General features: G+C 42.0%; 1 protein-coding gene across 1 annotated transcript; it reads right to left on the bottom strand.

The window, feature by feature from the left end:
• Positions 1-1,160: 1,160 nt before the first annotated feature.
• LOC147319348 (transcriptional repressor scratch 1-like) lies at positions 1,161-10,579 on the bottom strand. The gene is made up of 2 exons (XM_086311907.1): positions 9,650-10,579; positions 1,161-5,714 (listed from the first exon to the last, which is right to left on the bottom strand). Exons 1-2 carry the CDS (start codon positions 9,762-9,764, stop codon positions 4,987-4,989), a joined length of 843 nt encoding a protein of 280 aa, XP_086168033.1. The 5' UTR covers positions 9,765-10,579; the 3' UTR covers positions 1,161-4,986.
• Between the last annotated feature and the right edge of the window lie 3,229 nt (positions 10,580-13,808).

Here is a 13,808-nt window from a genome sequence, read left to right as displayed (position 1 = left end):
AGAGGAGCTATATTCTAAGACTTATTATCTACCAGGAGTTAAATGACTTTCAGGTCCTCAAAGGCCTGGTGGCCTGGTTTGACTCGGCAGGAGAGAGAAAAGAGAGGTGGCAGGAGGAAGAGGGATGGTAGAGGACAAGTGAAAAGGGAAGGAAGAGAGATGTGTGAGAGAAGCAAACAGGTGATGCCGGCGAAGGGGAGGGAGATGAGAGGGGGGAGGAAAGGAAACCCAGATGTGAAGAAGGAGGAAGAGGAGGCACAGAGGTGGAAGAGAAAACCAAGAGGATCAGAGGGGAAGTTGAAAGGCAAGGTTGGGAGAGGAGAAGGTGATTCATAGGCGTGGGCAGTCACTTTTCTGTCTTCATACAACTGCTGAGAAACCAATCTTCTGTTTAGGGTTGGCAAATATACTCCACAAAGCTGCAGGGTTCTGCATTGTGTCTTTGTTGAAGCAGTTCAGGTAGTTTACCACTATAGATACTGTAGATAGTTTATTGCCTTGGATACCACAGGTGTTGGCATAGCAACAATAGATTTGGAGTGTCTGTGCTTACTAGGAGCAAACATCGGGGCTGAACTGTTACTTCACTTAAGGATGAGCTACCACATGATTGATACAGTGGAGCAGACTTACAGCTGCAGCTGTACTGTAGTGCATGCTTAATGTGTTGTCCATTATCAGGGAAACAGATGTAATATAAAACAATCAGACTGGGGTTTTTTGCATTTTTTCCAGCGTGAATGAAACAAGCTGAGGGGAGGAAGTGATGGGATTCATTCTGGCATAGCACGGCACATGAAAACAGCGTTGTCACATTTGCAGTTTACGTTGCAAAAGCTTTGAGTTAAAGTAGCACACATAGTACTTTTTAGGGATGAAAAGTGACTAGACTACTGTCTCAAACATTTAGGACTGTAGGTCTATAAATCCATGCTTTTTCTGTTCCCTCGGGGGTCTACTCTCTGGTTTGGAAATAATTTTGGATCACATGCTTCTGAGCATCAATCAGGGTTTGTTGGTTTTGTTATCTTTGACTTCGATTTATCCAATAAGGTTATTAACAAATGCCTTACTGAAAAAAAAAAAGTCCAACATTCCCCTACTTAACAAGTGTTTAATGTCCTAATACAGAGTTATCACGGTGAACATATTTAACCATCAAGTCAGCTGTGAGTTTAATGTTAGCCCAGTGCCTGTCTAAATATACAATATTGACAAAGCTAATGCAAAGTATGGGCTGTTTAATCAGAGCAAGTGTTTTTCTATGCAAATGAACTGAGCACTCTTTTGACTTAAAAGGCAAACTCACTGCAACAGCATGAACTGAAGAAGAAGAAAAAGCTAACAGGAATTTTAATAACTAAATCAATTAACACAGTGTCCATTACCTGCAGGTCAAATTACTTCCTGATTTCTATTATCTTGGATAGTAGGAAATACATATTTCTTAAGACATGACACAGACTACAACAAATTGCCTTGGTTCGTTAAGATTATTCTTTATTATGAAGTGCCACAAAATGCTTTGTGTTCATTGTGCTTACATTGTCTGAATACTGGCTCAAAAAAACCCAGGAGGTCCTCACTCTGCAACAGAGATCCAACCCTCCTGAGGTAAGGTGTGTCAGATATCACTATACAGCAGTAAAAATGTCTCAATCCAAAGGATTCTTTACAAACCCTCTTGCAATAAATGATTATTTAGGTTTATTACCATTCTTTAACTTGAAAATACAAAAAAGAAGAGAGGTCAAGCTAGTACAAGGTTTTTAATTCTTCTCTACCTGAATTCTAGTTAGTTTCATTGTGCTACTTTCTTTAGGGTGGAGATGACTAAAATGGAAGTGCTTAAAGAGGCCAGACCAGGAGCTTGGCCAGAGACAGACACACAGACAAACAGACTCAAAACGAATCCTTTCTCCTTTAAAAACCACTTAATAGCCACACGTCCACTTTAGCCCTAATACATTTAGACTACAGTGCAAAGTTTCAACCAGAGTTTACAATGATACAATTTGGGATAAGTAAACAGAGAAACTGCAGAGATGATACTTTCACCCTTTTTTGTCCTATTCTTACATCTACTATCAGTGTCTGAGAAACGTGTGTAGAAAAATAAAGGTGATGCTTTTGTTCTCTTTGCGTAAAGGGAATCGCAATCATGCTTTTAACACTGTTTTTGCAGCTGTTTGCCTTTTTTGTATTTATAACTGTTGTTGGGTATTTTGGCCAAAATCATACGTAAAAAGGCAAAAGTGCTCGGCCATAACAGACTGGAGCGCTATGACTAATCATCTGATACAATTCAAGTAATTGCAGCTCAAATCTAGTTCATACATCAAGAAAGGAGATAAGACCTACAATTTGCTGACTCACACACTGATTCCCTCAGTCACAACAGAAGTGCTTCCTTTAATATTGCCTTTAAAAAAAGTTTCTTTGGAAAATATAATTGTATTGTACTGTGTTATTGTGCGGCAAAGCATTTATCACAAACTGTAGACTTTTTGACTTTATAAAATTGTCAACCATGGCTGCCTTTGATCATTCATCTCTGAGATAAAAATTTGTTTAGCTAATGCATCCACATAACCGTGCTGTCCTTTTGTCCGTGTGCCCTTATAAACTGTGTTCAATACGGGCCAGTCCGGACTTACACTGAGTGTCTGAGGAAGCACTGCAATTACAAAAAGCTTTCTTTGTTAAAGATTCACATCTGAATATTAAACCTGTTCTATTTTTTTAATTGCTCAAGCTTCACTGTACACAAAAGTTTAGTCACCCCAAATGGCTCGTCAGCAGGCACCGCGTGCTCACATGTGAGGACGTGCACCCATGCATCTGTGCACCCGTGTTTATGTTTCTTTGCGAGATTACGATGTCGACGTGCTGCATTTTATGATGAACACACAAACATTTTCCTGTGCAAATCTGTGTGTCCTCAGTCTGTCTCCTGGGAAGCTCCATGAATCTGTAGAAAAGGTTTCTGAGCTGCAGAGAACTGGGTTCAGCAACACTGGTATTGACCACCTAGATTAAAGGTTAAATCTTCCATGGGGTCGGGGTTGATTAAAGTTAGCCTGTCCGTAGGTTTCTCGATCTTAGAGTTACCCTTCAGTTGGCCCAGTAGGGGTGAGTGGGGACTACTGCAGAATAATCAGGACTCAGTCTGGTGTATCTACAACAGTTGTAGCTAAGCTGCAATCTGACCATCAAGCTAAAGTGCATGCTGTTCCTGTGGTTTAAGAAAGCACGCTTTATGGGTTGGAAGCGAACCGGAAGAGCAGATGAGTAATTGCATTTCGGCTGAAGTCGACTTTGGTTCAACTTCAACTAAACTTTGTTGTTAACAGATAGCAGCTGCATGTCATATATGCTAGCTGTCAATTAAGGGTGATGGATATCTTATTGCATATTTATCCAATCTGATTGCTATTTTAACCTTAACATAAAGATAAAATTGGTGTTATTAAACTTGGCCGACTGTGACAGGAAATACTGTTTAAACGCATTTAAGTGTCATTTTGCCATCTCATAAACATCAGTAAACCACTGAATTTTGATGTATGGCCAATTATCCAATCTAAGTATCCAATCTAAGAAAAGGCCTGAGCCAAAGTAAGGCCTTGTTTGTTTTTGTTAACAATTAAATCACTAGAGCTATTGCAGAGCAGGGCAGTCAGGGTCATACAGTAGTTATCCTACAATAGGCCTCTCACCCAGCAGGCAGCTGATCCCAGCCTCTCTAGTCTACATCCTACATTAGTTCTACTCACTAAGAGGCAGGCAGTGCATAACAAGAGAGGAAAGACAGGACTTTTCTTTTTGATACTCTAACACTACATTGGCATGTTCCCTGATGTCTGTAATATTAGTATTTTTTCTGTTTATGACTATAGGTGAAGTAAAACATACCTGATTTTTAAACTGCTATACAGTAGTAGGTAATACTTCATAACTTCATCATAAAATACCATGCATTAAGTGATTATTGCTTTTAAAGAGTCCTATGGAGGCTCCAAGAGAAAAAAATAATAATATTGCCCTCGGGTTCTAGCTATAGGATTTTGGCAAAAATCATAAGCTTTTTATGATGTTGGCATAGGTTTTCATAATTTTTTTCTGTTTTCTTTTTTTTTTTTTTGCATGCAATAACGTTAATAAGAAAAAAGATATTAACAACATAATAGGAAAAAATAGTACTCAAAAAAGTGACATATGCTTTGGCCTGTAGTGGTAAAAAGAGGTTGGCAAATATCCTACATACATATACAGAAATTAAAGTGCAACAAATAAATGGCAACACTTTTCATTGTTATCAAATCAAGTATAAACACATAAAAAAGAAAAAAAAATGTCAAAACAAATAAATCAATAAATAAATAAATAGTATTTTGACCTCAGTAGTGGAGAGAATATGGTCACTTGGTGCAGCAGAGCATTATTATCATTATTATTACTATTATTATTACTATAATTCTTCCAAAAAAGAAACAACATCAGAATGAAAAAACTTTCACTGCATTTGAGTGCAGGGAGGAAACTAGTAGCTATAGGCTTACTATTGTCTTTGTCGTCATCCTCATCGTCATCCCTTTTTCCAAAATATACGGAGTCATACTGTATCTAGAAGCCAGGAGGAAGTCAGTATTAATGTCTCCATCCTCAATGGACAGAGGAAGAGGACGTGAAGAGTTTTGTTTTGTTTTGTTTTTTGAGGAAGTGCATGCGTCGATCAGTTAAATCCTTAAGTGGGCAAATCTCAAGGAGAAAAAATTGTGCTATCTTCATCATATTCATTATCACGAATAGGCTCCAAGGGAGGCGAGGTGGGGGAGGGGGCAGAGGGCCAGTGAGGAGGGGTGAGGAGGGAAAGCAAGGTCACATTCTGACCCAAAAATATATTGTTTGTGTCTGCAGTTAAGTCCGTAAGGGTAATTGTAATTCACGTCTGCAGTTTTGTCTCGTTTGATCTATATGGGGGGGTCATGCATCTAGGGGGCCGAGAGGAGAGAAGGGGCCTTTGAAGCAGGCAGACTCATAGTGCTTGTTCAGATAACTCTTGAGCGCGAAGGTCTTGTTGCAGCGTTTGCACTTGAAGTGTTTGAAGGCCGAGTGGGTCTGCATGTGAGCGCGCAGGTTCGAGCGGTCTGCGAAGGCCTTCCCACAGTGGGCGCACCCAAACGGTTTCTCCCCTGTGTGCGAGCGCATGTGGCCCTGTAAAAGCCAAGGTCGGCTGAATGCCTTTCCGCACACGTCGCACTTGTGCTTGAGGTCATGAGTGAGCAGGTGCATGGCCATGGCGGGCATGGACACGTACACCTTCCCGCAGGTCGGGCATTTCTTTGCCAGCTTGCTGTCCAGCGAGCGATGCGTTTGTTTGTGCCGGCTCAAGTTGGAAGACGTGGCGTAGGTTTTGCCGCACTCGTTACAGGTGTGCCTCTGGATGGTCCTGGGGCTGCTGAGAGCTTTCCTCTTCGAGCGGCCATCGGTGATGAAGAAGGCATCGACTGTGTAACCCTCGCTCACTGCAGCGTCTCCATTGATATAACCATCCGTGAGTTCTGAGCCAGGGCTGTCAGGAGACTCAGAGTCGGGAGCCCCATAGTCACTGTGGATACCATCGTAGAGAGGATCAGGAGAGGGGACCTTGATGCCACTGTCACTCTCACCATCGTACACAACAGGGCTGATGTAGTCACTGATGTAACCAGCTGTTAATGGAAAACAAACAACAGTATTAGCATATTGAAAAGAGAGCTCATCTTAACATGGTATGGAAATTTAATGGTGTACAGGACTTGACCAAAACATTAGTTACTGGTGCCCCTATTGACATAACTTGATAGGTAGTAAAGAAACTGCTATGTTAAGATTAAGGTGGCAAAACATTTTCTCTGATCACAGAGAGATCCATACCAACAGGAAATGTGAAGGGCATTAATTCCTGCACGCGGAGAAAACTGCAGGAAACACATGAATAAGTCCAGATTAGCATTAAACTGCTGTAGCCTGCTAGACAAGCTTATCTTTCAGTACAGATACAGTAATGACAGAGATTCAGTACGCTGACCAGAATTACACAATCTGAATTGGTGGAATTAAATAAGCGCTTACTCACTGATGCAAACTATTATAATATGCCGTTTGGGATATACAGCTGGCTTTACACAGCTGTGTGATGTTTTCCCCTGAATCTTCTTCCCACTCGAGTGCATTTATGTTTATAATAAAGACATAGAGAAGGGATAAATATTTCAAACAGCTGGTTCATCCCACCAGTAACTTGTTGCTGACATGTTACTGTAGAAACACAAGAAAGCCTCCACCAAGTGTTATGGGCAACAACGACAAAAAAACAGTGACATGACAGGTGTTACTGTATTATATTTGATGAAAAACCGATTTGAATTTCCTTTTAAATAAAACCACATATGGCACCAAAGTATGTGAAACATAAGGCAACAGTAAGATCTATTCCTCATCTCATTCTAAATGTAGAGATATAGATTTTAAGAGGCTTTTCAAATGTGAGTGAGCACACCACCGTAACACTGCCACATCTGTGTCCAAGTCAGATCCCTGCATTTGTCTTGCAGATATGACAGTCTCTGTAATCAGCTCACAAACAGCAGATCAGCAGCAACAGGAGCTGCACGTAAAAAAATGTGAATAGACATTTTAAAATACTGAGCGTTAGTCACTTGCCTGCATAACTGTGGACCTTAGCGGTGTATTGAAAGGGTCTGCAGGGTTAGGGTTTGTTCAGGGATAATTCAGCAATACATTTCCCTTAGCCATCAAAGGCTGCAGTCAAGACACTTCTTCTGTAAATGGTAAATGCACACAAGCTGACCCTGAACTCGAGAGAGCTGATTTAGCGTGTGAAAATGAGCATCAGCACCATGGACAGATCCAGTGCAGTGCGTGTCAGGGGCACGATGACGGCAGGCCTGCAGTACCGGCTTGTGGTGTGGTGTTTCTTTTCTTTGTTTCACAAATCTGTGGAGTTGATGACTTGGAGGACAGGCTTTAATTATAGGAATCCATTGAAAAGCTGTACAGGGACACACAGCACAGTCAGCTTATGCTCCTGTTCCCTGATGATTGATGCATTTTTGGAGAAAAATAACGCTCATTCAAATTTTATGTGGAAAATAATACATATGTACTTCTTTAATGTGTACTAACCAGCATTATATATAAACAAATGGGTCATACATTCTTAGATTCAAGCGTAAATCAATACCTTTGTCAAAATGCACTTGTTGTACACTGTTGTTTATGTTTTTAATATGGATCGACAGGTTGGATAAGTTAATAGCTCCAATTCATCCTTAATTGTCCCTGAAGACAAGCTAATAGTGGCAATATTAGCTGAGCTTATATCAAGCTGCTCCAACAAAAACTATCAATAGAAACACATTAGGTTCATCACATAATAGAGTGTAAAAATGAACTGGAACAATAACCAACCTATAAGATAAGATCCAACTAATCAATGTTTTTGAGAGGCTGTTATTGTGATGAAAGCACGAAATAATGACCACAGGTTTTGGGACACCTGCGTCGTAGATTCCTGTGCTTATTACTTATGTAGTCTCGGTAATGAACAAGCAACAAGCTCCATGTGACGCACATATTCTATCTCGCACGTATGATCACAGCCATGTAACATCCACTACAACGTCCCGTCACATCATTCACTCACAGGACGCAGGGCGGGACATAAATTATTCCAAAGCCGGTTCGTTCAAGCAGAAGGTTGTTCCCAACACTGCGTTCTGCTGTGGGCTGACTCTGCTCCGAGCCATGTAGAAGCTGCATTAAGCTGTTAACATCGCATGTTAGGGATGGAGACAAAAGGTGGCCGGGACAGGCTGAACAGGCGGCTGATGGCGTGTGAGACCTAGCAGGGCTTGTTAACTTCGACGTCATAAATACATCGCTGACAGCTTTCTTGCTTTACGTGCTGAGAATCACAGACAGGTCCGCGCATGGGACGCACATGTTAGCCTGTGGATGACACTGGGACGGGAGTCATGCGGTCTACACGGGCAGAGGCATCGCTCTCTTTCTTTTCTTCCCCCTGTAAAATGTGACGCACATAGTTGCAGGTTGTGCGGAAGTTTTCAGCTTTGGAGGAGCACAAAACAGCCAATCATTTTGAGTCTTTTCAGGATAATTACAAAAGTCACCCTCATATGGCTAAAGAAACGTCTGAAAATGGTATAAGAGAAGAAATGCATCCACATTCAACAGTTACAGCGTCATAGCCACGGTGCAGAAATCTGCCAACACTGCAAAACTGGGACAGGCACACCTGTACAGAGCACGAGGGGGAAGGGCCACGCACAACGTCGAAAGATGAGCCTGAGATGAGACTCGTTTTATATGCAAAGAAGAAAGCAATGTTTCAGGGAAACACTAAAAACCTGAGTGTTTTACAAGACAACGTTAAAACGATGTGTATGCTTCACCTGCAGGCGAAGGTGAAGACTTATGTCAGAAGACCATTATGCAGCTTTTACACACACACACACACACACACACACACACACACACACACACACACACACACACACACACACACACACACACACACACACACACACACACTTACTTATCAGGAGATAACCACGATGTTTCATCAGATTGTTTTCTGCAAACTCAGAGCTACATGGGAGGCAGCTCTTGTGCATCTCAAACATCACCCCGAGCTTGCAGAAGCATAACCGCAAAGGGTTTCGACTAAAACCAAGTGAAAGTGAGCTCGATATGAATAACCACTGTCCCGTTTCTGTCTCCTTTAAGCTTACTTACACTGCGAAGGGAGAGAAAGACCCCGCTGGGTGTAAGCCAGAATCGATGAAACATGCGACGCGCTTGATTTAGTTGATTTCACAAGTGACCTTTTCGCTTCGGCGGCAGCTCAACTCCTAGAGTTGAGCCCAAACGCTTCGACCGAGGATAATGTAACTTATGTACCCCGGTAAATAAAGTCTTAGACTGTGCGGTGTGGTAACATCCAGTTATCAGAGTGCATAGTTTTATGAGATTGACAGGTCTTCTGTGTTTTACTGTCCGAGCTCTTTTGCAGAAGTGAAGCAGCATGCAATTCTTTCACAGTCTGTGCTATTGATAACGCTTTGCTCCACTTTGATATTTTTCAATGCGCTGATTAGTGGAGGGCTTTGAAGCTTTTATTACCCGTGAGAAAAGTAACAAGCGTGTGGTAACTCTATGCTGTCTGATGTTTTGTAATTATCTGCCTTGATTACACCCACATCACCCCACAGGTAGCCAGCCACTCTGCAATAAGTTTCAGAGGTTATTGATGTTAGATGATGCTATACGCAAGATAAAAGGTGAAGAAAAAACGAAATGCGGTGCTGATACACTCTGAGTTCACGCTTACATTTTATAGTTATTGGTTGGCAGGAATGTGCACCGGTGTATCAAGCCCCAGGGTCAATTTTTAACGACCAATCACAGGAGGGAATCCCTTTAAGGCACAACAGGTAAATCCTGTTGAAGTCTCAGTCTTATTTCGGAAACATGTTCCCACCTTCGCCAACCTCCTCCTCTGTGAAATCGATTTTCTTCCGAGACACCTGTTAGTGCGCGCTGTGTAGGCTGCATGACCTACCTTTGTCATGTAGCCGCAGGCTGAGGTCTGTCCTGTGCCGGTAGGCGTTCTCCAGATCCGCCCCGGTGGAGAAATCATCCAGTTTCACCTTTTTTACCAGGAAAGACCTTGGCATGGTGGTGAGACACCGACAAGCTGCGCACACACACGCACTCACAAACACAACGACCCACACTCGCAAACACAGCCGATCGCCGACAGGCAGGCCAGCGTGGTGATTGTCTTCAGATTGGGGAGAAAGCGCGAGCCTTGAATTGATCCGGTGAAAGAGTTGACGATCAACAAGCGCTTGTGTGTTCTTCCTCTTCTGCTCCGGTCTCTCTCGCTGTCGTCTGTCCGCCCCGTTTAGTCCTCGCGCACAGGAGGAAAGAAATGCAACTTCAGCACCGGACAGCTCCCTCCGAGGCGCGGGGAGGGGGTACGGGGGAGGCGAAGGGGTTGCCTCGTGCTCTTTTGAGCTCGCGGGAAGGCTGCAGACCAGGGGACAGAGGGCTCGCGAGCAGTCAGGGGAGATAAATAAATAAATAAACGAAACAGGCGATGGAAGACACCCCGCAACGCGCTCGGGCCTCTTTAAAGAAGAGGAAGAGGAGATGGAGCAGGGAGAGGAGGAGGAGGAGGAGGGAGGGAGGGATGCGAAGAAAACAAGAGGGAAAATTGAAGGATAATTTTTGGAAGCTTTTCAGTAAGAGAAAAAAAACGGTCGGACACCTCGTCCTCCCCTCTTTGCCAGAGAAATTAGTCCTTTATTCCACCTGATGACGACCACTCAGGCCGGTAAGAAAAAAAAAAGAAATCACAGTAAGACTCCCTGCGGACGGATGCATCAACAGCATCCCTTCTTTCTCTCCTCTCTGTATCCCTCTCTCTCTCTCTCTCTCTCTCTCTCTCTCTCTCTCTTCCCCTCGTCTCTCTCTTTGCAGCTTCCGCGAGGTGTTCCCGTGAGTGTGCCGTCTCGCGATCAGCTGTTGGCATTTATACGGCGCAGTGAGAGAGAGAGAGAGAGAGAGAGAGAGAGAGAGAGAGAGAGAGAGATGGGGGGGATGGATAGACTCACGAGTAGAAGGAGTGCTTAATTTAATCCATCCCACATCCCCGGGGAGCGACGACTGGCCCGGATGATTTATTGAAGCTGTTATCACCCCCCCTTCTTTCTCTGTCTTTCATTCTCCTTTCTCCCCTTCTCTTCATTTGTGTGTGTGTGTGTGTGTGTGTGTGTGTGTGTGTGTGTGTGTGTGTGTGTGTGTGTGTGTGTGTGTGTGTTTGAAAGAGAGAGAGAGAGAGAGAGACGCCATGTTTTGAGGAGATAAGACTGAAAATTATTGTTATGGTTTTTTAAGCTCATCGATTTGATTGCGCTATCGCAGCGTGTAACACGAATTTTAAATATTGTCCCATTGTGCACGATTCTTAGCAGTCCATGTACTTTCGTTTTTTTGGGTCTCCCCCTACATTTGAGCATATTGTATCTTTTCTTTCTCTCTCTCTCTTTCCTTTCCCATCACATGGATTTTACGGCGGAATATTAACTAGCATGCTGAGAGCCTACTAATTATCATTAATGTCGCCCCGAAGGCAAATGGTTGCAGACCAAATGGAGTGTTTTACAGTGGCTGAAGGTAGAGTACTGTCAGCTCCAGAGTCACACCGAGTTCACTGAAAACTTTTCCTGCAAGATGTTGATATTATGTAATAACAACAGCGATCTTTTAAGATGAATGAATCACATGTATTTAGACTCATGTTCCATGAGTATGAGATTAATTCAGGTTATTTCACTGTGAAGTGGAAGAGGGGAAAGTCATCATTTCAATTAGGTAGTCCAGTGTTTTAAATTTGAGTGTCATGCATGATCTAAAATGTGGCTTTGCATGGGCAGACGCAATGATTACACAATGCTGTGTTGCTTTGGGCCTAAATGCAAGTGCAAATGTCTAAGATTAAAGGTAAAGTGTTGCTTTACGTTTTTGAACAGCTGGAAAGTTGATAAACATCTGTTACAGGTTAGCGGGACCTCATTGGATAAGTCAGATCCAGAGAGAACACACTTAAAGATCAGTTTGTCCTTTTAATAACTGGTGTTAGAGGTTATTGGTGGGAAATCTGTGGGAAATTTGAGGCTAAAAACATTTAGCTTCAAAGGTATTAATTAAAATTTAAATAAACATATCACTTTCTTAATAAATGCTTTAATGTGTGTTCAATCATCTCTTTCTCATTCAGAGAAAAATATTGCATTATCGCATTGTAATTATTAGATTAATAGTACTGTTCTCCAGTACAGCTCCAAAACTATTTTATTTGAGGAATATCAACATGTGAGGAAAAATTATTTGCCAGATAAATATTAAAGATTTAGACTATTTATGTCTAATGACAGAAACATAACAAAAGGGATTTTTGTCAGATATTTATTTATTTTTTAGCTATGAGGATCATCCTTGACTAAGACTTTTTTTAATCTTCAATCTTTCTTTTGAAGTAAATTAACTCATAATCTCTGTCAGACAGACAGATGGAGAAGGACAGCACACGGATGTCAAGTTAGAGAGGCAGATTTGGAGAAGGAGGGGTTTATTTTCTTTGTTTGCAGTGATGATAAGAGCTTGTTTGAGCTCAGTGGATGGATATCTAAGGACCGGAGGAGTCATGTGAGCAAAAATAAGTGTGTAGAAGTTCAAGGTGGTTTGGTGTGACTTGTATGTATGTGCACTTTATATTGATTACAGCCCATGTGACCAGTGCAGTCTGTGTGTTCAGTATTTTTTGATGATAAATCATGACTGTGAAAGCATTCTGTGGATTGTGTGTGTGTGTGTGTGTGTTTGTGTGTGTGTGTGTCCATCTGTTGTCCTTAATCAGGGAAAGAGCAGATGAGTTCCGTCACCTGGAGACTGGCTCAGGGAGGTCTAATTAAACACACAAACTCACACACATACACACATACACACACAACTGGCCTCACACATGAACACACAACACACAACACCCTCTACAACAACTGTCAGTCGACTAAAATAACCCACAACATTAACAATGTGTTTCATCATCACTAGTGGATATGTGGGTCCACACACATACACACGCTGACAAACACATATGGCCTAATAAGACACACACACACACACACACACACACATCCGATGCACTGAAACAGGTCTTAGTACACACAGGCACACTTCAGACTCATGCATAAAGGTTTAAAGTGCTTCATGTGTTTAGATTAAGTATTAGTTGACATTCAGCATATTGAAAATTAGTTTTACTCTTAATTCAAATGCCAAAGCATGCTAGGCGTCACTCATTGTGTCTGTATCAGACCCAGGACGTGAGAGTAATTTCTAAAGATATTTCCCTGCAAAGTACATGAGTGTGAACTGTAGTCAAAAGTGGAAAGCTCTGGGTGTTCTCTGTCTGCTGTCATCCTCACACTTCGCTAACAGCGGCATACTTTATTTTTAGGGAGGTTTTTAATTTGTGAGGAATATATATATGTGTGTACTTACTGTTTGAAATGTTTGAATGGTGTAAAACGTGTACCTTCGTGTGTCTTATTTATTATTGCAGTAGAAATAGAAGTGATTACACTCCTCATAATTTAAGGGGAGTTCCCTTGCCTCCTTCCTGTGACTGCATTACTGTTTTAGTAAAGTTTAACCTTGTAGTTTCTGTCAAAGAGCACCCAAAGCATTTGTTTTAGGTATTTTTCTCCACCAGCATCCACAGAGGCTGACATTATGCAATGTCCTTCACACTGTCCGAGCTGTCACAGAGACTCTGACTTCCACTGATAACGGTTGTGCAAAGAGCCGGACTGTGCAGTAGTCCATGGACAGCCACTGGCGCTATAGCTACTTGTATACCTCCTGATTGTTGCTGGAGCTGAGCACCACTGATTTTTGGGGAGGGGTTTTAGAGGCTCATTGATCTTCTTGTATCCTTTTTCCATTTTTGTGAAGTCTTGCGGTTGGAGTTTTCAATTCCTCTGCTAATTCTCTTCGATGAAGTAGCACAGTGCAGAGATACAGACACCATCATCTCCTTTTTGTTTCACTGATGTTTTTTTAATCACAGGTGTAGTTAGTTTCACTGCGTTGGGTTTCCACTTGTTTAACAATATAGTTTTCCTAAAGCATTTTTTAAAGAGAATGAAATATTT

This window comes from Aulonocara sp. 'chitande type north' Nkhata Bay, linkage group LG11 (genome assembly GCF_057382095.1).
Source record: "Aulonocara sp. 'chitande type north' Nkhata Bay isolate Kocher_YH1m ecotype deep benthic linkage group LG11, A_spYH_male_GT1.1, whole genome shotgun sequence".
Taxonomy (NCBI): domain Eukaryota; kingdom Metazoa; phylum Chordata; class Actinopteri; order Cichliformes; family Cichlidae; genus Aulonocara; species Aulonocara sp. 'chitande type north' Nkhata Bay.
This window is presented reverse-complemented; position numbering and strand designations above follow the sequence as displayed.